At 31.7% G+C, this 22,975-nt stretch overlaps 1 protein-coding gene across 1 annotated transcript in view; it reads left to right on the top strand.

Moving 5' to 3' along the window:
* LOC118197709 (protein O-mannosyl-transferase TMTC1-like) overlaps nt 1–22,975 on the top strand; it is a 441,210-nt gene that overhangs the window by 157,191 nt on the left and 261,044 nt on the right. The window contains exon 3 of the mRNA XM_085808444.1: nt 16,552–16,625. Coding sequence (XP_085664570.1) covers nt 16,552–16,625 — 74 coding nt within the window. The remainder of the gene's footprint in view (nt 1–16,551; nt 16,626–22,975) is intronic.

Here is a 22,975-nt window from a genome sequence, read left to right as displayed (position 1 = left end):
GTCACACAAATTCACAAAATTTGTGATAAACCACCACGATATAAAACAATCATTGATCGAGGTGAACCTACTTACGAATTCTCTAAGCGACACATGATTTATGTGGGCGAAGCCCAAAAATGCCTCTGATATGCTGGCGATAATTCACTTGATAACATTTAAAAAAACAATCAAGGAAAAATAATTAATGATGATAAGTTACGAGAGAATGGGAATTTAAAGAAATCATGACGTACCTTTTATAGAACCGAATCTTGTAATTTCCGCTGAAACATATATATATATATATATATATTGTAAAAATAAGAACAAAGTTTCGGTGACATTTAATTACACTAATCAGACTCATTCTCAGCAAAATTAAAATCTTAAAAGCCATTTTATTTGTCTGCAAAATATTAGGAAGAAAAATAACTTATTTTTATGTAATACCTGACTTTGAAATAAAGAAATATAATTAAACATGCCTGTAACTAAATTTCAGAATAGTAAGCAGAATTATTCACTGTAAACTTTTTGTATGAAAAGATGAATGTGTCTTTTCGTAATTATTTAGTTTTAATGTTCTGACTTTAAAATCAACACATCAGACATTAATATGCTGTCCGGAAGTTAATCTCAGTCTCAAAATAAAAGTAAGTTCTAGAGCATAGAATAGATAAAATACTTCAATGAGTAAGTAAATATGAACCTATAATAACACTCTTTAAGTTAACATAATGACATAGTTTGAACTTCAGGCTTGTTAGATGAATTTCATAAAATGAAAATAAAAATAAATTACTCAATAAAAATGCACTGACAGTCTGTTCTTTATATTTATTCGTAGACTGCTATCCTCAGTAATTATATGGCCAATGATTATGCTTTTTAACAATAATTATAGGGACTTTGTTTCAAAATATGTAACAAGAATTTGGTAAAAAGTACTTTTGATTTACATCAAGTAATTTCAAGAACATTTCAATAAATATAAATAAATCGCTTCTGTGAGACTGCAGGAACACACGGACAGCGCTAAAATAATAAACAAATGAATAACTTTCGAAAAAATAACGTGTTTAATACGAAACATTTTCATCAAGAATTGAAACGTTATGAATGTTTAATAATATTCAGACGCATTCAAATTCAAGTATATATTCACGTATGTACTATTCGAATGGTTAGTACTGTTTGATTAATGTGTACATATTTAAGCAATAAAATGTACTGGTAAATTCGGAATGATTATTCACAGTAGAGACTAGAGTGGTTGTCCTAGAAATGAAAAATCGTAATTGATGATAGTCATCTACATGCAGTATTTGTTCTGTAAAATAATGATTAAATGATAGTGAAAATTTTACATTCAGAATATTATCAAAAATGATACATAAAGCATAAATTCAGAATAGCATCTTAAATGAAAAACAAATTACATAAAACACCACAATATTTTCGCACATTCAATATCGCGCATACAGCGTAAGTCAATGTTTCATATCAAATATATTTTCTATCTTTGACATCTGTTATAGGGAATTTTTGAATTTTTCCATTCCTTTTCTTATGATGCAACTGTTAACACTCTCAAATAATATCTGGAATATCCGATGTTCGAATATCAATGAGAGAATTTTGCTTCGTCACAGTTCTCCCTCTGAAAAATTCTAAATGTTTCTGCACTGGCGCCCGATCTAAAATGTGACAAATAATGCTTTGTCACCAACTGGATTGGCTACCAATCGTCCTGTTATCAGCCGGCTATAAATGCGGAAGAATGTAAGTAATTATTGCATTCTTTCAGGCGTGTTCTGTTATATACGTGGCTCGAATCTCGGAGAGGGTATTATTACTTTTTCAGGCTTCTTATTCTGAAAAAAGAATATGTCTCTACCCAGTAGCAGCAGCCATTCAAGCTCAAGGTAAAACATATTTTGAAAAGCACCTTATAACAGTATAATGTCGTTATAATATTATATATTGTAAATACAGTGTTATACAATTGTAAATTACTGTATACTCTTCCCTTTATTTCCACAAATTTCATCGTCGAAAAATCAAGAGTGGAAAATTATGCGAGTAATTTAGTTTAACGCATCGCTGCCAAGAGCACTATATCTAAAATATTCAAAACTCTCGACTTAAATATTTTTCAATCCAATTTGCAACCCGGTGAGAGCTATCGAAAGAAAAAGTTATAGTAAATATTTAAATCCCAATAATTGGTTAATTAACATAACATACTCTACATATTATATTTGTAAAATGAGATGTGGGTTTTATAGTTTGCCATGGTTTATTATCTTGGCTTGGTTTCGCTTTTATGATTATGGCAAAGCGCACGAGCACTATCTGGCTAAGGAAAGGGATTCCTTCATGGAGGACATTCTAAGGGAAACTGTCTCGTATACACGTTACACACGCGGATAACCACGAAAACGTCTATGCAGCCAGCCCGTTCGCCAGGCTTCGAATCCCGGACCAAACTACTAGTGTTCAGCAAAATTACCGCTGTGCAGCTGCTTGTTCCCGTTTAGAATCTTGATTTATGAATCACGCAACATAAATTTTATTCCGATTAATGAAGTAGTTTAAAGACAAAAACCAAGTGTATTCGTGTGTTTTTCCTCTGTTTTTAGTTAATTTTGTAGTGCTAAAATCGAGAGGGCTAAATTATGCAAAAAATTCAATTTCCAAAGTTCGAGCTTACAGTAAAATACGCGAAGGACGCATTTATAGCAAATAAAAAGAAGTTGTAGATAAACTACAGGTAAATATCCCAATATTATTTCTTTAAACGAATCCTACATTGCAGTAAGTATGTATAGTAATATTAACATTATAATATATATAAGATATATTCGGTTCTACGTCCCCGTAACTTCTAACTAATTGAATTTCAACTTTTAGCAAAGAAATGTTCGGCGTGACCTTCGCATGTAGTTAGTGAGGGTTTGTTTTTATTAGTAAGACGAAAACAAAAATTTTGTTATGGACGAATCCATTTTAAAATTTAGGAGAACTCGTTATCTGAACCCCGAAATTTACGTTAATATTTAAAAAAATTTCACAACCTAGCTCTAAAAATATAGTGGAAAAATATGCGAGGAAATGCGATAATATTGTAATAGGATAATATTTCATAGAGTGGTTCAATACACTATGAGAAACTCATTTTCATATATACTTTTAATATAATAGCTCAGATTTCTCAGTTACTGCAAAAGTGTTATCTTTCCTCAAATACGAAAGTCTGCAAAATTTCCAATTCTTTCATTTACTTTGAAGTACTTTCAATTTATGCCACAAAATTATATTAATTTCTTGTTTTCATGTGTTTTAAAATTTAAAATGCATTTGTGAATGCATAAACCTCGAAAATAAAGCCTGAAGAGAAATGACTTTCATGGAGCTGCCCATGATTTACACATTTATTTCTAAGTAAGCTATTTCAGTATTAAAGTAATCGATATTATTCTGAGTAAAGCGAAAGTAGAAATAAACCTGGATGCTAAAATTAATTTAACTCGTAAATATTTTCCATTTTTGGTACATAATAGATTTTAACTTAGTGCAAAAGGCTGCCAGGCAGATTATGCAATATAGTGCAATAGAAGAAGAAAAGTACGTTGCACAATACATAAAGCTTTATGAGCTTATAATTAAACATCCCACATATTCCGATTCTATTTCCTGTTTTAATCAGCAATTTCACACTTATTGTTGAACAACAGCTTTTATAAACAGATTTGCGAGAAATATGACGAGAACAATTTCACTTCTTGTCGATAGGTATTTTAAATAATACCGAAGCTTTTTTTCCTTTTTTGCCCCAATATTTGTTATCTGAAGTTCTATGAACTGGTTTTTCCTTTGAATGGAAAAGGTTTATTTAATATCGCAACCTTTTTGTACATTTTGTTTTCTCAAATTATGGTCTTGAAAATTGGTAGTAGGTTTATCATATTAGAAGAAGAATGTATTTTTTTTTCATAACTACATAATCATTTAGTAGTTATTTTAAAGTACATCAGTGATGGTGTGGATAAGATTGCTGAGCATTATTAGTTAAATGTGTTTTCAGATCTCGACAAATGGGCCTGGTTGCATGAGAATTTTCAAAGCGTTCTTCGTGTGAACCGCCCTCACGGGATAATGGTTAGTAAAGCTGACTGCCATATCGAATGGTTCAGGTTCGAATTCCGGAGATATCTTGGATATTTATAAGAGCATATTGTCTGTGTGACATAGTGCACTCAAAATATCCGGCGAGGCCAAATTCTTTCGAGCGGTTGATAGGATAGGAAGAGAGTAGGAGGCGCTCAAGTCGTCCTCGCGGTGTTCTCCATCGGAATTCCAAATGGGGCGGGAGCTTAACAGTTAGCAAGCCCCATTTATAGCTGATATACCTATATGAAATGCAGTTGTGCCGACCTTTCTTCAGCCTGCACATGTTCTGTATATGTAATATGATTAAAAATCCGTTTTCCTTACAAATGTTTGCCATGAATGTATTCATGTACTTAGGTAGATAGCCCTTCGACATAAGACCATAAAGCTCTTTAGGCACATAGTCCATGCTTTGTTATTATCCGATAAACCAAACCAAAACACATAGTTTTAGAATTAAAAGTCGTTGATTGATAAGAAAAGTCTTATAAGGATGGAAAGATACCGAGTGAACAAATGCATTCAAGTTAGGAATAAAGGCATCATTCGTAGATCGATCTTTCTTTCAGCAGAAATCAATATTATCTGCATATAAGTTATTTTATTCTTTAAATATTATTCAGACAATTCTTCCTAGAGGCATAACTTTATCTCCGCATAATTTGCTTCACATTTGCATTTAAAATGAACTTCTAATTACGAAACTCAAATTTTATTAAGTTTCTCTCTTGAAATAGGGATCAGCTAGATTATTTATGCAATTCAAATCATGTAGCACCCATCGGTGATTAAGCGTTAAACAGCATTTGTGAGATTTTCGTCGTTTTAAACGTGAATACCATCCAGCTTCCCGTGGAAAGTCCTGAGCATGCGCATTTCTCTCCATAATCAAATAGTACTGTGGCGCAATCAAATAATTCAGTGCAGTCATATAATTATGAGTTAATGTACTGCAGAGATAACAGGAATGTTGAAGATATGTTCAGGTCTTCAGCCACCAGGTATCGATAGTAATACCACGCATTTCATTCAAGGAAAACCTTTAACATGTAAATTTTCTTTAATTCATTTCTAATATTAACCATCATAAATGTTTCAGTTTCATAGAATATATTGCAGTTGGTTCTATGATTATTAATAAGCTCAACACAAAAAGAAAAGGAAATTCTTACTTACGGCTGATTGCTGATCTGCCTGCGTCATAAGGGTAAGAATAAACGCGTTTAATAAAATAGTAAAAAATAAACTGTGCATTTATCCATATTTAGGCAGGTGATCTGATCGAAAGGATGACACAGGGATGTATCTTGTTTACATTTAAGATGTTATTTGAAACTCAAATCCATTATTCTTCACATTAAATCCGCAAGCTGATATGTTGTAACTAAAGACCAAACAATTTCGTAAAGAAGGCATTAGCATAGAATTTAAACAATAATTCTTAAAGTAGCTACATTTAGGCGTGCTTTGTGCTTTGGCTTTAACCTAAAAACTTCAAGGAATTTTCAGACGTAAGAATATCAAATGGAATTATACTGGCTTTCTCCCCACATAATTGTATAGTTATTATATGGGGTAATAATAATAATAGCATAGTTAACATGAAACTAATTAAGAAATTATCTTTAGTTAGTTTTATGTTTGGGAACAGTTTTATACAGATTATGCTTTATCCGTGTGTAAATTACTGATATGCTTCAGTTAAATTTCCCTTGCTGTTTCTTTATAAGGAACACGTTTCTCTTAAAAAGTATATTGCATCCTTATCATAATCTATACTCATAAGGTTTATCATTTCAGTTGTCCTCAAGGTAATTATCATGCAATATAGAGAAGTAACCTTCTTTTCTGTTCCGCCAAACCGTCCTCACTTTCTGTTTGGAGAGAATGATTAATGGAAGTACATTTTTAAATGAAGTGCGAGAAAATCTCGATTTCAAAGGAGTATTTCTTTAACGTATGGTGGTTGATGGGCCATTGGATATCAAAACAGCCAAAACAGTTTTCAATTCTAGACCGAAAATAGCTAGTTAATATGGAAACAAAACGCTACTGCTGGTGATAATGTTTTTCATATCAGATCATCAAACTTGAGTTTTCTTTCTAACAAACGTGGGATCACACACACTGGCGTAACAAAAAAGTCCTGCTAGTGTTTCTCACTTTTGGTTGACTTGCAGAACCTTATTTTTAACCTGTACAGCAGGTTTAGTATGCCACGGGAAGCGGTATGGCAGCATAAGTTATTCAATCAAGAATTTCATGTAAGCATTAAGAGATATTTCTCAAGATTACTCTTAGAATGTGTTTGGACTCATGTTTTGCAGAATCTAGAGTATATTAATCTTAAAAATGGCTACATATAGCATTATTTTTTATTGTTGTTAGCTTTAGATATTTTTGTATAGAATACAAAGAATTATAAATTAATCTGCTTATTCTGTACAACATAGCTGTGGATGATAAAATATCCGTTCTTTCTTGATGTGTTTTGCTTCGTATAATGTATGGTGTTATAATTTATGTAATTTTTGGTTTCATCTGATTTAGTTATTCCTCTGCTTGTAAGGTGCTTCTTCCCTCTTTATTATGTGCCTTCGTGGTAGAGCAATTGAAAGGTCTGGAGATAGCATTGCACAGGTTAGGTTACCTAATGACTCTACAGATGGACCGGGAACTAAAATGTGGTGGACGAAAATTCGTCACCAGCAGGATTTGGAGACTGTATCCCTTCTATCCCAATCGTTCTGTACTGCAACAGCACTGCACATTTTAACTGTTTCCTGCTGCTAATAAAAGCTAATGCCTCTGCATGCTGCCATTTTCTACACTAGGAATCTAAAATTGGACTTGCAGTCTAGAATACTGTTTGAACCTCTGCATAAGGCAATGTTGCACTGCATAAAGCAATATTTAAAATTTTACAGATCCCAGACCAGTGACTATCATTGACAAAACATCTTTCTTTAAGGGGGCTCATACACCTTAAACCCCTTATGATCTTCGAATTATGTGAATTTTGCAAGAAATGGGATATTTTATTTATTTTAAAAGAAATTACTTCCAAATTTTTACAGCTGACTACATAATATAGCTGCTTTGGAAACTAGTAATCAGAAAGTTTGTGTTGCCACATATATTTTTGTAATTTAATCCGCTTTGTGAAAAATTTTTTCGTTATGTTTCCACCTTGCGCGCATGATATTTTAAAAATGGCTAATGGAACGAAATTTAACAGAATTCTTCATATGGCCACTATTTACTAAACTAAAAATCTGATGAATATTTTTTTATTAAAAAAATTTATGCACGAAAACATTACAGATTTTTTAAAAAAAAATACATTTTATAAACTCAACTCCAAATAAAATAACAATTTAACATGAAATTATCAGTATTTTTGGTTTACAATAGTTTCCAAATGTTATAAAAGCTATATATTAAATATGGAATTAAATTATGCAATATAATGTTTTAAACTGTGCGCGCAAGTTGAAAACATGATGAAAAATTTTGTCAAAAAGCGGGATAAGTTATAAAAATATTTGTGGCAACACAAACTTTCTGATTACAATTTCTGAAAGCAGGTATATTATGTCTTCAGCCATAAAAAGTTGGAAGTAACTGCTTTTAAAATAAATAAGTCATCTCAATTCTTGCAACAGTCACATATACGAAGATCTTATGGGTTTTAAGGTGTACGAGTCCCCTTAAATATTATGAGCCTATTGAAAATCACTCGCAATACTTTAAAATTTATTTCAACTTTAATTATGCTTTTAGACTATATAATTCATGGCTACTTTCGTTCCCAAATTCTAGAATATATTTATATTAAATTATCGTCATTATAATAATTTCAGTATCAAAATTAGGATTTCTAAATTAAAATGACTTGTTTGGAAACCCTGCTAACTTGTAAAACTCCATAATAATGCAAAATTCCCCCAAGCATTGATGTGAATAATAATTTTCACATGTATATTATACTTTAAGAAAATGGTTAGCCGAATGCAAGTATAAGTTGTACATTCTTGATATCATTTCGGATTCACATGCACTTTACTACAGAAATAACGCGAATTCGTTATTCAAACCATTACTAAAATATCATAAATTTATTTGATTTAAGAATTTTCAAATAAAAATATGCGATGTGTTATGAATGATAAACAGAACTTTTTTAACTCTGAGGCCTTGTACCTCAGAAGGGAAATTTGCTCTAGGAAGAATATTCTATCTAATTTTCAAAATTTCTAATCCTAGATGCTAAGAAGCCTGAAGCATAATTAATTCAATGATACATTGCGTTTAATAAGTTCATTGAGATAAAAAGTTTCATTTAATATTTTTTTTATATCTGTTTGTTATTCACTGGCTAATGGATTGCATAAGGGATGAGGAATAATGTGAGGAGATAAAATTAAGAAAATTAATATCTTCTACTAAGATCTTTCTTAGAGAAGTAACACATTTCCGTATATTAAGTAGTAATAGGTATGAAAAGTTGGCAACGCTCTTTCGACCTCTCTTAAGGCTATTAAAACGAGAAGCGTATCTCAGCGCATGCTTATAAAGTTTAAATATTCTTTTTAAATCGTCCATATAGTAAATCCTTGCTAACTATATTTACGCTGCGTTTAGTAATCGTTTTTAGAGTCAGAATTGTACTTCTTTCTGCTCAACCGCCCTAAAAAAGAGGACACTGCATTCCAAAAAATGCATCGCATTAAGTAGAGGGAATACAAGGGCAATCCCAAAAAAAAAGGTCTCCTATTTTTTGGGGACGTAGAGAAAGTTTTAATATGGTTGTTGGCAACACTGTTGTGAGTGGTGCCTTCTCCGCTACCACATAAGCACGCAGGCGCTTCGCTAGGATGCTCAGTCTTGGCTTGGCAGCCATTCGAAATGGAGCTCCCGATAAACGTTACCACCAAGTGCGAAGTCGTGCATGGATGTCAAAAACATTCGCAAGTGGTGTAGAGTTTACAGGCGGTCATACTCAAATTCATGACGAAGAAAGGAGCGGGAGGCCATCAATTGCCGACGAGACAATCACGAAAGTTGAGGAACTCATGCGTAAAGATCGGAGGATCACTCTGGATGCTCTCTGCATTTTGGTTCCTGAGGTTTCCAGAAGCACCATCCACAGGATTTTAACGGAAAAGTTGCAATATCGGAAGGCGTGTGCAAGATGGGTGCCGCATATGCTGAAAGAAGACCACAAACGGCAACGGGTTGACATTTGTCTGGACGACGGTTCTGCTCCAATGATGAGATGAAAGATGAGGTTCAACGCTTCCTGAAGGGCATGGCGGCAAGCTGGTATGACATGGGCATTGTAAAACTGCCACAGTGCCTACAAAAATACATCGACCGAAATGGCGATTATGTTGAAAAATAAAGCATTCATCAATCTTTAAAGTGATGTAGCAATTATAGAAAATAAACGGTTCTTTGTATATCTAAAAATATAGGAGACCCATTTTTTGGGATTGCCCTCGTATTTTACAATGGCAAAGGGAACGTCTTCTTCTCTTCCAAAATGCGAGAGATAGACAAATGGCATCTTTTTCGTTACAGATACAGTAGGAGAGAATATTCATTATTTACCAGTAATTTAGCCTAATTTATTATTATTTCTTAATATGCTAGATGCAATTTTTCGGCTTCCAAATTTATATTCTACTATTTATTTTATTTAAGTATAAAGAAATAAAGGATACTAAGTATTCTTAGTATTCTTTATTTCTGAACTTCTTTCAAGGTTTCTTGTGACAGCAAATTTTATCTTTAGGAAAATGTACCTTTTCCAGAAATTTGAAGCATGGCCGAAAACAAAACTTAAATGTTTTTAAAATACATAATTTAATAGATCTTTAGCGTTCGTTCGAAGTTTCTCTAAAAATAAAATATAAAAATTGCTCTTTTTTAGCAGGTATGCGCAATAAATGTAAAAATACGGAAGATATATTTAAACTACATCATGAACATAAATTAGCCGTTTAATAGTTTATGGTATTAAAGAAAGTTTTTTATTTTGGTCTTTTCAGTTATTTGGTAATGGCAGAAGAACTGCGTAAACTAAAGATGAAGTTAGCAATGTCATTTCACTATTAGTATTTGTTTAAGGAAATAAAATATCTGGCTGCTATATAAGAACAAGTTTAGAGAATTCCAGGCATTTATTATCTAGACGAGAATTTCATTTAAATCAGCAAATGGAAATGCACGCAAAGTTTTTAAATAGGCAGTAATAAAAGTAATCAAATTTTAAATCGTCTGAAAAATTATAAATGGCTTTTAATAGCTTTTTTTAATTTTTATTTGTTTATTTTTTTCTCAAAACCAAATCTATCAATTAGAAGATTTCAAACACTTTGCTGATACCAAAAATAGGTAAAATTACATAAAATTGGTAAATCTAACTAAATTGGTAAACTAAAATTGGTAATCTAAAATTGGTAAAGGAGAACTAAGCAGAGTTACTCGCAGAATATCTACTTCTTCAAGATGATATAAACTGGAGTTTTAAAGGTTTTATGAATCTCATAGAACAAACTGCGATATCTAAGATTTTTTTCAATCGAGCAGTAGAATCCCCCTGTGCGAATTGGTAAATGAATGCCTATTGAAATAAGTGAAATCAAGTAAATTTATTATTAAATTATAATACATCTAAGCTGAGGATAGAAAAGATCTGATTCTTATAATAAATTTAATGTCGTGAAATTTTTGTATGAAAAGAATCTCTCTTCTTCAAGTAAATTTTCTCGAAATTTTATTTGAAAAATTTAAAAAAAAAATTAGACTATTAACAATTATTAAATAAACTCAGTCCCAGTAAGTATTACGAAAGATTTTAAGTGATTGCTCTTTGATTTTCTTTTTAGATTAAAAAAAAATTTGCATAAATTATTGCGATGTATAAAGTCAGCAATATTCGTAATATTAACGAGTGAAACGTTTGTCTCACCAATTCTGCCAATATGAGTATCAACTGTACCAACAGAACGACTTATTCTACCATTGAGAAAAATCAATAATTTATTGATAGTATCTAACTGATTACATCTGGATATATGTTATAATGTGGTCTTCATAAATGAAGCAAACCTGAAATGTGGGTATATAAACTTTACAACAATATTTGAAATTTGATAAAGATATCTATCTCAGTCCTTCAAATGAGTAAATTTAAATATTATATCATGTGAATTTTATCATTTTATATGATATGCAATAATCAACAAAGTTAATATGGAAACAATATAACAAACTTTGAAATGCATATAATTCATATACATAAATATAATTTTTAAAAAAAATAGGGTGTTAAGCAGAAATACTTTGTAGAAATTAGGGTCATTCCTGAAGTGATTATTTTTCTTAAATGGAACTCGGTTTTAAGAGTATATCATATTAGAGCACAATAATATAAAAATAATAAAGTGTTTATGAAAAAAATTAATAGTAATAAATTATTACAACAATCATAACTATAAATGGAAATATTTATTGCATAATCTATCGCTTAAAGGTGAATTGTATATTTATGGTAAACTATTTCAATAACTTATATCTCATGCTTTGAAAGCACAATAAATGAAATATTTGTCGACAATAATTTGAAATATTTTTGAGAAATGGATTATTTTATCCTGTTTCAAACAAAAGATGTGTAAAAATACTTGAAAACTGGGAAGATATATATTGTAATTTCCAGAAACGTTAAAAATAATCTTTTCTTTTTCTAACAAAGGAAAAGAATGAACAAACTTTTGGCTATTTGCATCATTCTGTACTCTTTTTAATCATGCATATCCCGGCAAATGACTCTTTGAAATAAAATAATTAAACGCACTTTTAAAATCCGCAGTGAAACTTTGTCGGTCTGCTTTCATTATAAACCTGAGGACTAGAGATTTTAACAGCTCACAGTTTAGCAAAATTAATTCAGAATTTTAATCCATGGTATGTGTAATTTACCGTATATTTAATTATTATTTTATTACCTTTTATTCATTCGATTTCAAGATAGCGTGAAAATGTATCACCATTGGTCTTCATTTCAGTTTCCGAAAAAGTATTTCTTATTTTTTCTTTGACTGGGAAAGTTTCCTTCTTATCGCTGTGGACGAAAACTCTTGAAGTCATCTTAAATATCGCAGTTTTAAATTAAGATAAAACTTCTATTTTTCCAGTTCCAATTGCAATAAAATCTTACAAAAGTCAAGATAAAACGTTCTAGTTAAATATATGATTTCTACCAGAATTCTAGGAGAAAAATTCTTTGAGTTAGTTGATCCCCGAGTTTTGTTTCAAAACAAACAAATGTGTAGCAAAAAAAAATTGTTTAAGGTCGCTCAATTTCTGAGACATCTAGAGCCAGACTCGGAAATTTTACAGGATAATATATTTTCATTTGCTATAGAAGCTAATGCCAAAGTGAAAAATCATTTCTGTTATCATTATCATCAATCTATACGCCATGTTAGCAAAAAATGATTTCAGGATTTAAGAAAATGACAATTTTATTGCAATTTAACTCTTTTTTTCGCTTAAGGAGACAAGGATAGATGTCTTTCCAAGTATTATTAAATCCTACGATGAAACGTTATTTAAGTAATCAAAATACGGTGAAATGTGGTGAAGCTTTGTATACGGATATTACAATATTCAAATCGAAGTGACGGAAGTTATAATATAGTTTATTGCAGACAATAATTTTCTTTATGATACTTGAAAAGAGTATTCAAATCGGAGAGCTTTTTGATTTCAAGCAAGTATTTTGAAAAATATATCTGAAAATTCTTATGTTAAATTCTTCATAGAAATAAATTTAGATTACTTAAGATTTTATAAGCAGAAATATTTTGTGATCTAATTATTTATTTTAGAAGTGAAAATGATTTAATTTTAAATTATTTAGTCTCTTTCAAAATAAGTACTAGGTTGCTTTTTCCTTTAAAGAGTATTTCTTAAACACAAACACATTTCATGTCATTATTTATACGTATTTGCCGCCTGTTTAATTTAATAAAAAATCTTGTCCTTGAAATTCCCGTTTTACTAACAAACATTTAAAGCATTTTCCAAGTGTTAGTGTAAAAGTCACAGCTTCTTTCAATACCTATTTTTATCAACACAAAATTAATTAATGGCATTTTATGCTCTCGCAATAGAATATGCATTAGTTTTGCTGTACAAAAATCTTTTCATGTACTTCTCATGAAAGGATTCCAAAATAATGCTTAATTAAATACGTGTATCATATAAAATTCGGTTTTTATTCAACAAAACGGTTTTTGAACATTGAACTGCCACAGTTTTTTTGCAAATTGGAAATGGATCTGAAAATACTATTATATATTTTATCTCCGCAGCGCAAGTTCTGTGAGTAAACAACTAACATTATTAGCCGATGTAGTAGTTTCGTCAATTCCAGCTCTTTTTATTTGTCATAAAAATAATCAAAAGTGTATAAAATAGCAACTAAAAACAATTTTAACACGACACACGCTTTTATTACGATCTGAATACTTTTCAGACATCGATTTTGGAACAAATCAAATTAGGTCGACTTATTTGGTAACGTGGATTCCTTACTAAAAGTGCTGGAAGAAAAAGTGATCTTAGATGAAAATCGCAGTTTAGATTCTGTCCATGGGGAAATTTTGTTAGCTTTGGAAATAAGGGTTCAAACTAAATCTCTAAATAAGCGAATTAAATGACTGCTAACTACACTTAAGAGTTTTTCTAATTTATTTATTAGTGAACCTCGTAAATTTTGTATGTGAAAATAAGTAACAAAAACCCTAAACATCAGGGAAGTTTCACGTTTCTTCAATAAATCTTTACACCATATAAATCGGACGTCTCCTACTAAGATTCGACAAATCTAAATCAAGTAAATAACAGACTGCTACCAAATTTACAAATGAAATTGTACAAATGAAATTGTACAAATAAAATTGTACAAATGAAATTGTACAAATGCTACAAATGAAAATTTGTAAGCACGACTGCACTCAAGCCAGTTTTCTGAATACAGAGTACTTTGTTAATATTTAGGGAAAAGAAAATGAGACTAGTTGGATATATATATAATATGAATGCGTTCATATTATGTAAAAAATAACGGAACATTATCGCGTATCAACTTTTTGCTCAAATTTATTGAAGACACTTTTGCCACGTATCCAATTGAAAGAAATAAATTGATACACACTCGGCCATTTAGACCTATATAAGCCAATATACCTAATATAATGTTCGCATTACTACAAACGTAAGATCAGGAAGGAACCGTGTTACTGGTGTTCGATTTGCAAAGTCTCATTGTGTATAATACCCTGTTTCGCTGAATATATAGTGAATCCACAGCAGGAATTTAAATTCTTACTTTTATATGTATACTATTTAATTTAATTCATTGCGTTTTTAGTTTAATATGTATGTAATATATGCTTATGTTAACCAAATAAGTAAATATTAGTAATAAATTTTTCAATTTTATAAAATAAACCCATCTTTTTAATCAAATATCTTACCAGCGCAACTTACTCTGTGATTCACGAATATACTCGTTATGGCTGGATTCTGGCGACACAAAACGGTGCGCACTCTTAAACAAGGCCGTCACAGTTAACTGGTTAATTAACCTTCCTTTAGCCAGAAGTATTATTTGGTTTACTTTTAAAGAAGTTTGAGATGGCTGGTTGTTTTGCCAAAACTCACTTTTTCTTTCGAGATGCTTTAAAAGTTAATCAAAGCAATACTCTATGCATTTCATTTCTTTTTATCCAAAATCATTTTCTCAAATCTGAAACGAAAAAACTGCATGGAAACAAAAAAACTGGTTGATAATTCTATGCCACATTGACAACAAAAATCCATAGCCGGCACTGATTGGTTTTGACTGCGATGTTTGAAGGAAATAAACTTAGATAAAGGTTTTATTTGTCTATTATAATTACACTTAGTATGACCAAAAACTAGTTACTATTTTTTAATACTATTAAAAATGTCGAACAAAGCCTGTTTGTTTTGAAAATAAATCCCTTGAGTTATTACTCTACATAAGCAGTTAGGTTAGGAAGGGTAGGATAAATTTCTGTGTACACTTTTCATAACTTCTGCCATTAGTCCGTTTATTGTGCAGATTGTAATCGTTGGGCGTAGTCGGAGCTGTTGACCAGCCGCTCCCAAACTTCTTACCGAAATTTCGGATGCAGCTGTTACGTACATGCGGCGGCATTAGATTGGAAGGTGACCAATTTGTTGGTCGTAAGCACTTGTAGCAAACTGTGCCAGCGAACAGTAAATAGCTATCAACTAACCCTTGGGTAAATGTTATAACTCGGGTGTGCAAAAACGTCTTCCCCAGTACGATCAATGCCACAATGCCATGATGAAATAGCAGTACACATGTTATGGGACGAGTTGCTCAACTAACTACTTATTCTTGTTTATTACCAAACTGGTGCTCCATTGTTGACCTGCCTTGTGATGTAAATGATACTAAAACTCAAATTTCAAATAAACGTAGTACTTAAAGTTACTATTAAAATCGTAAAACCGTAAAAGTTATTGTCATCTAACACTTATGTGGAGCAATACTGTTTCAAGCACATGTATTTTACAAAATCAGAGTACAGCATATTTATGATACTCTGCTTAAGCTTGATTCCTGTCCGAGTGATACTTGCTAGTTCTGTGACATTCTTAATTTACACGAAGCATATTTGAATAAATTTGGATAACGATGTAAATCATTAATTCCCTCTTACGTCATCTTTAACTTAAATGGCCATAAAATGAACAAGAAAAATTCATACTAGCAAGTTTGAAGAAGTTTCGACCACACTCAAGTAATTAACGAATAATGTGACTGTGTGTGACACCAGTTGAATTTCGCACGTATTCATGCATCCTGTGTAATATATATATTCACTTAAAACATATTTAAATGAAAATATATATATTCTTATAGATACACCATTTGCATTGAAGAACATGTATACATGTAACGAAATATATAAAAGTATTGCAAGTGAAAGGTGATGGTATGAACTCCAGAAGAAACAAAAGTGCACTTTTGTCTAATACTTATCTGAGAAATGTTTCTTTCTCACTATGTATTTGTCTTTTCAAATCAAAAAAAGTACAAAATATAAGATGACGTTCTCTTTTTTTTTTTTTTTTTTTTTTTTTTTGTATATGTGTGTGTCGAATGCTGCAACGCTTTATCAAAATTTCTTAGAGCTTTCATTCAATTTTCGTCTTGCATATTCGTGCAATTTTTGTTTCGTAGCTACGCACGCAATTCTAGCTGCGCATCGCAAAGCAATTTGTACTCTAAAAATACTTAAGTTTATGTTTCCATCTTTTCAGGTTTCCAGTGCAGTTGGCCGGGCGGAAGTTCTGTCTGCATTTTTCTTCCTTTCGTCTCTGCTCGCTTTTGTAAAGTAAGTCTCACTTAAATCTTGAATTATTCTCTGTATTAAAAATAATTTGCAAGCGCGCCGCAGGACCACTTTAACATACATGTCACACGTTCAGATAGAGTGTCACAGCTCGGGGCGAGAAATTTATTTTTCATGCTTGATGTATGTAACGCATGCATTTTGTCCCTCTCCGTGACACTTTTGTTGGGGGACGTTCTCTCAATTTGCTCTTGAAGGCCAGAATTCTTCCCAAGCTATACTGTTAAGAACAATCTCCGAGATTGTTACGCATATCCTTCACTTTTTAAAATAGGAAAATATTTCTTCCTTCTGCTTGGCACAGCATTGTGGATCTGTAGACTTTCTAACAAGCGTAAAACTATGCAAAACCCATAAATTAATTTTGTTTTTCTTCGAGTAATTTACGCTTGTTAATTGCATGTCATCCTAATACTGGCTTAGAAAAATGCAAAAACGTGTGGGTTCGTTACATAGTACCTTTATCGAATTCACATTCACCATTGTTGCAGCAAAATTACAGAAGATTCCTTTCACAATAGAAAACTATCCTGTAAAAGATTAAATATTTTGCGTTTATTTTCATTGAAATTACAGTAAAAAATGCAATCACAGTTGTGATTTTGAAACTAAGCTACAGTCTAGAATGTTGAGCATTGCCTTTGGCCTCCCCGTAATATATTTTTAGGTATAAAGGTATAAAATGCATAATTCTTTTTTTATTTTTTAATAACTAACCTAACAGATATATTTCTTTATATCTAAAAACATTTTGAAAGCGGAAATGAACTGATGACGAAACTATGTTTACAATTTGCATGCATAAGATTTGCGCTCATGACGTATTGTCCTGTAATAGAAAACTCAAAAATTATAGCACACAAATGTGTTATTTTTAAAAGAAATTACAAAAATATAGCCCATTGGTATCGGCGTATCTCACAGTTAATAGACCGGAGGAATGGAAATACTTCACCTCATAGTAATTGTTTGTTTTCTTATGTACGGCACATTTGTATGCACACAGGAGGGCACTATAATGCTCTTGCTCAAGTGGTTGTTCAGCAATTTTCATCTATACAATATAAAAATGTCTCATAGGTGCCCGCAGTGACTCATGTGTTAAACCACATTTCATTTGATTCTAATGTACGAGTATTTCTTTCCAACTTATCAATTAATAAAGATTCATTACAACTGAAACAAAGCGCTTTCAAAACTGGCTTGTTGAAGCTTAATTATGAAGTATTTAATGTTGCTTCATGGAAATGTTTCTAAAAAGAATTTAAAATATTAAAACTAAATTTATTTCAAATCCTAATATTAAAACTAAATTTATTGACACACTGAATGCTGAAATAGCAGTGTGAAGCAGAAACCATAATTTTGTCAAATCATGATCACTGCTAAACGACAAAGGAATAACAAAACCTAATTAAGGCTAAGCTAAAAGCTAGTTGTTCGAAAATATAATTTATTTATATGTAATTTATTTTATTTCTGATAAATAAATTCGTTTAGACGTTCTCGGGAGTCTCTTGATATTCAAGCACTCAAGATGACTGCTCTATAAATATTTGATTTAATGAGGCATGTAATTTCACACTCAAAGCCAGAAAGCTTTACGAGGTATGAATATGCAAACTTTGCTAATGGTCATTTTGATCGGTTCTATGGTTCTAATATTCAACTATAGGAAAACGTGGGTTATATAACAGTGATTCAAAGATATATTGAGGTCCTAAGAGCTTAAGAAATAATTTCTTAAGGTCCTAAGAAATAATTGCTAATTTATAAGGTTAATATTATTTTTACTAATTTAATTTGTTAACGTGTGTGCAAACAGTTCAATACATGTTTTTCACGAATTGTGCTTCACATAACACTCAAGAATTACCATACGTTATTTTGCCGTTAGCACCATTTTGAGCTTTTCCTCTTGATTTCATTCTAGAAAATTTCTAATTAAGTATTTTTGCCCCTAATAATTCAATAAAGTCCGATACAATCGGAAAATCTGCGAATTCTTCATATTGTTACGAATTCTGTATTTAGTAGTTAGATACTTTTAGTAGAATTATAATTAAAATTATTTTATTTCCCCGTGCAGTGGAGAGCGTGACAAATTTTAAGAGGAAGCCAGAAATTGCTAGAACTATCTGGCGTGGCCGATTTAAAAAGCTATAAAAAGCCAGGAAATACTCTTATATGCGCCCTCAGGTCGCCAAATCTCTCGCCAAACTTTTTTGGCGAGAAACTGTACGCTGCCATATTACTATCTAAATTTTTTGTTTACATTTCGAACTTTAAGTCTAAAATGTCTCCAAAAATGCTGTTTTCACACATGAAAAATCACGTTTTGAACAAACAATTTAAGCTAAAAATCCGAAACAAAAGCAAAAAATTTAGATAGCAAAAACGTAAAGTTTCTAACCAAAAATATGTGACAAGAATCCATGTACACAGCGATATGTTAAAAAAAAAAAAAAAATCTACGATTTGCACAATCCAGGCAAAGAACGAATATACGAACTACGCTCACCTCGCTTTAATAAATTAACATAACAACAATAAATTTCAAAGAATACCATGTACACAACATGCTGTTTAAACTTTAAAAAAAAATCTACGAATTGCACAATCTAGGCAACGAACGAAAATTTAATTTATTAAGGCGAGGTGTACAAACTACGCAAACCTCGCTTTAATAAATTAACATAACAACAATAAATTTCAAAGAATACCATGTACACAGCGTTCTCGTTTCAAGTTTATCTACGCATTGCAAAATCTAGACAATACGCACTAATCAACAAAAAGGACTCAAATATTAAAAAAACAATAGCGACAGAAATTCATACTAAACAAACAATGAACATAACATTCTACAAAATAAGTACAAGAATTAAATAAAATGCACTTACCATGAATGAATGATTTTTCGAACAGCAGAAATACCAATTTCATACCGCCTTTAACATGCCGCCACGTAATCACTATCCTATTTATATGACAGCCAGACACACTGTACAGAAAATTCATACTATGGTTCACAAATAAATGTTCAAAACCTTCTTTTCCTAAATCCTTGTAAGATTTCCATCCATCCGAAAAAATCAGTTGTACCAGGCTCAATCCACTATTTAATACACTGCATCAGCATTTCCCTACTTCTAACATGCACAGCCACTAAAAATAGTCTCCCAGACCCTCTTTCCACACCTCCAAATACCCACTGCCCGTCAGCAGGATGGACACAATAATATTTCAATATTTCCTTTCGCCGAACTTCGATTCATCAACTTTCACAGCTCTAACTCCCCCCCTATCTTCTCAGACACAGAGCATTATACAGAGTGGATTCGTTAACAACTCCAACATCGTACCTTTGAATACTAAACTTCTTTTGCACACAATCTAAAATATGCGACTGAAATCTTTCCATCACGTCTCTCATTGCAACACACGCCATTTCAAAACACGCACGACACGAAACAACGAGCAATTAAACTACTCCAGCAAAATATTTTTCAACATCAACAGGGCCGCCATACAACAAGCAATCGCGCCGAAAACCAGCGCAGAACACATACCGCCACATTTGGTGATATTAGGGCGCATATAAGAGTAGAGCCAAAAGCCAGAGAAATAACATCTCAGTTCAGCTGTTTAGATAGCTGCTGTTATTATTGTTGATCGGATTAGATTTCTCTGGATTGTGGATTACGTTATTGCGTGATATTGTGGTAATGTACGAATATCTCTGAGGAAAAATCCAGAGTTCTCTTATATTTCTTTTGATAATAATACAATTTATTAACCTTTTATTGGAAGTTATGTATTCAATCTATTACGAACCCGTACGCATGTAACAATATTATCTCAATGGTACACATACTATACATTGAATTTTAATGTCGTTGTCTGTGAGTGAATTTTATGGTGTTGGTGTATTTAATTATGGCAAAGCACACGAGGGCTATCTCGCCTAAGGGGAGGGATGCCTTTCGTGGAGGACTTTCTAAGGGAAACTGGCTCGTATACACGTTACACATGGGGAAAACCACGAAAACGGCCATGCAGCCAGTCCGTTCGCGGGATTCGAACCTCGGACCGAACTACCAGTGTTCAGCGACTTTACCGCTCGGCCGCTGGTGGGCCGTGAATTTTATGCTTCACATCTATAAGCATCATTATCGGTATCTTGGAGCTGTTTTTAAAGCCTTTGGCTCACCTATATACATTTCAATAACTCGGATTTTTTTTAACATTTCTCAAATCAAAACTTGCCTTATTTAGAGTTTACTTAATTATTTTTCCTGCTGAATCAGAAAATTTCTTTTGCGCATGTGAACCTAAATGCAGAGCATTTGGAAGAATGTAGGTGCATACCATGAATGTGGTATGCACATTCATGGTATGCACCTACATTCTTCCAAATGCACCTACATTCCATGAATGTGGTGCATTTGGAAGACTCCATGAATGTAGTATGCACCTACATTCCATGAATGGAGAACATACCATAAATGTGGTAGTATTGCTGTCATAGCTTTTTACCTGGAAGGAGGAGGACGGATATTTATTTATCCTGATACTCGCTGAATTTAACTAAAATTTTGAAAAACAAAAATCAGACTAATTATTAGCAAATTTATTTGACCGTATGTGGAAAATGTCACTCTACAATGTCAAAAGCATGAATAACAATATAAAACAGAGTGTATAATAAAAATTTCGTAATGTTAAGTCTGCTGTTTCAATGTTTACAGTTTTACCCCTTTTTTAAATTAAGCTAATAATTTCAAAAAGGAAAGTTTTTAATCATGGGATGTTTATAATCTTATTTATTACATGCAGAGGCACGGATATAAAAAATTTAAATAAAATGATTTAGCTTTATTGGTAATCCAAAAACGAATTTAATCGGAATTCCAGATATTTTAAAAATTACCTCCAAAAATGTACTTGTTCAATGCAATAAGGAAACAAAACGAATTGGGGTATTAGAATTAAGCTTTCCCGAAAATTCAAGTAAAGTCTCTCAGTAAAAGCTTTAGTTAAATGTATTAAACATAAGGAATAGCACAAAACTCGAAACGTTTAGTGAAACTGTTTCGCTAAGCAGCATTCTACTCTAATGTTGTGATTTGACGCGAAAAGAGAATTATGTTTCTCATAAAGAAGAGTTATTTTATGTATAACTACTCCAAAGGGAGTGCTTTCTTAGAGAAATATTTTGCTCTGAGGCATTTCATGAAGAATCCGCATGGCACGATAATTATCGCTAGCACTTTGTTTTCCATGCGAAATTTATGCATCATTTAATCCAGCATTTTTAATACCAATAATTTACTTATACTTGGTCAGTTATTATTGTGATCTTGCAAATATTTCTAAATTTGTAGCATTATTGCTAATAATTATGCCTCGAGAATATTTCTGGTAGACAGAAAAAGCTAAAATTTCCAGCTTCCTCGATTATTATAAGTACATGCCTATTAATTGAGATAATTAATGGTTTGTTCCATGGATGCTTCTTGCAAGAGAATCTGTACTTGCAGTTAAAGGTATCGCTTAAGTTACCTTATGCGCTTATTTACTCAATTTATTTTTACACATTTTTGGTTTGTTTACTTTAAAACATGCCATGGTCTTTCTATTACAAATTGTTTCAATTAGTTATTTGTACCATGGAGGCTTCTTCCGAGAAAATCTGTATTTGCAGTTAAACTTATCACTCTACCTTATGCGCTTTTTTACATCATTTAACTTTACAAGTTTGGGTTTATTTATTTTAAAAAAATGCTGTGATCTTTTTATTATAAATTGTTTCAATTAGTTATTTGCACCATGGATGCTTCTTGCAAGAGGATCTAAATTTACAGTTAAAGCTATCGCTTTGCCTTATGCGTTTATTTATGCCATTTAACCTTTTAAATATTTGTTTTGTTTGCTTTAAAACATGACATAGTCTGTTTATTATAAATCATTTCAGTACAAATTGTAAATTAATTCCTCATGGCAAAAGTGTCTAAAGTTCTTGTCTAGGAGAAAATGACCTACGAAAAGATATTCCGAGAAAGGCTGAATCTTCATTATATCACACGTAGGAAATTTCACCAAATCTCTACCTAAAATCCTACTTCTTTCGAAATAGAATCTATAACTTAAATAAATCATGATTCAAATGAAAACAGATAAGATTAATTTCTTATAGATACCTTCTATTGCTTACATATAACTAATAATACAATTTCTAGCTTTTCATGTTTAATGTGCAAAAGGATTTTGGAATTTTTCCTTCGGTTATAATATTTAATGCAAATTACTGTCGTTGCACATAACTTTGA

The sequence above is a fragment of the Stegodyphus dumicola genome, chromosome X1 (assembly GCF_044657685.1).
Source record: "Stegodyphus dumicola isolate Sdum_Otavi_A_Nest chromosome X1, ASM4465768v1".
NCBI lineage: Eukaryota > Metazoa > Arthropoda > Arachnida > Araneae > Eresidae > Stegodyphus > Stegodyphus dumicola.
Note: the sequence above shows the minus strand (reverse complement) of the source record. Positions and strands in the feature narration are given on the sequence as shown.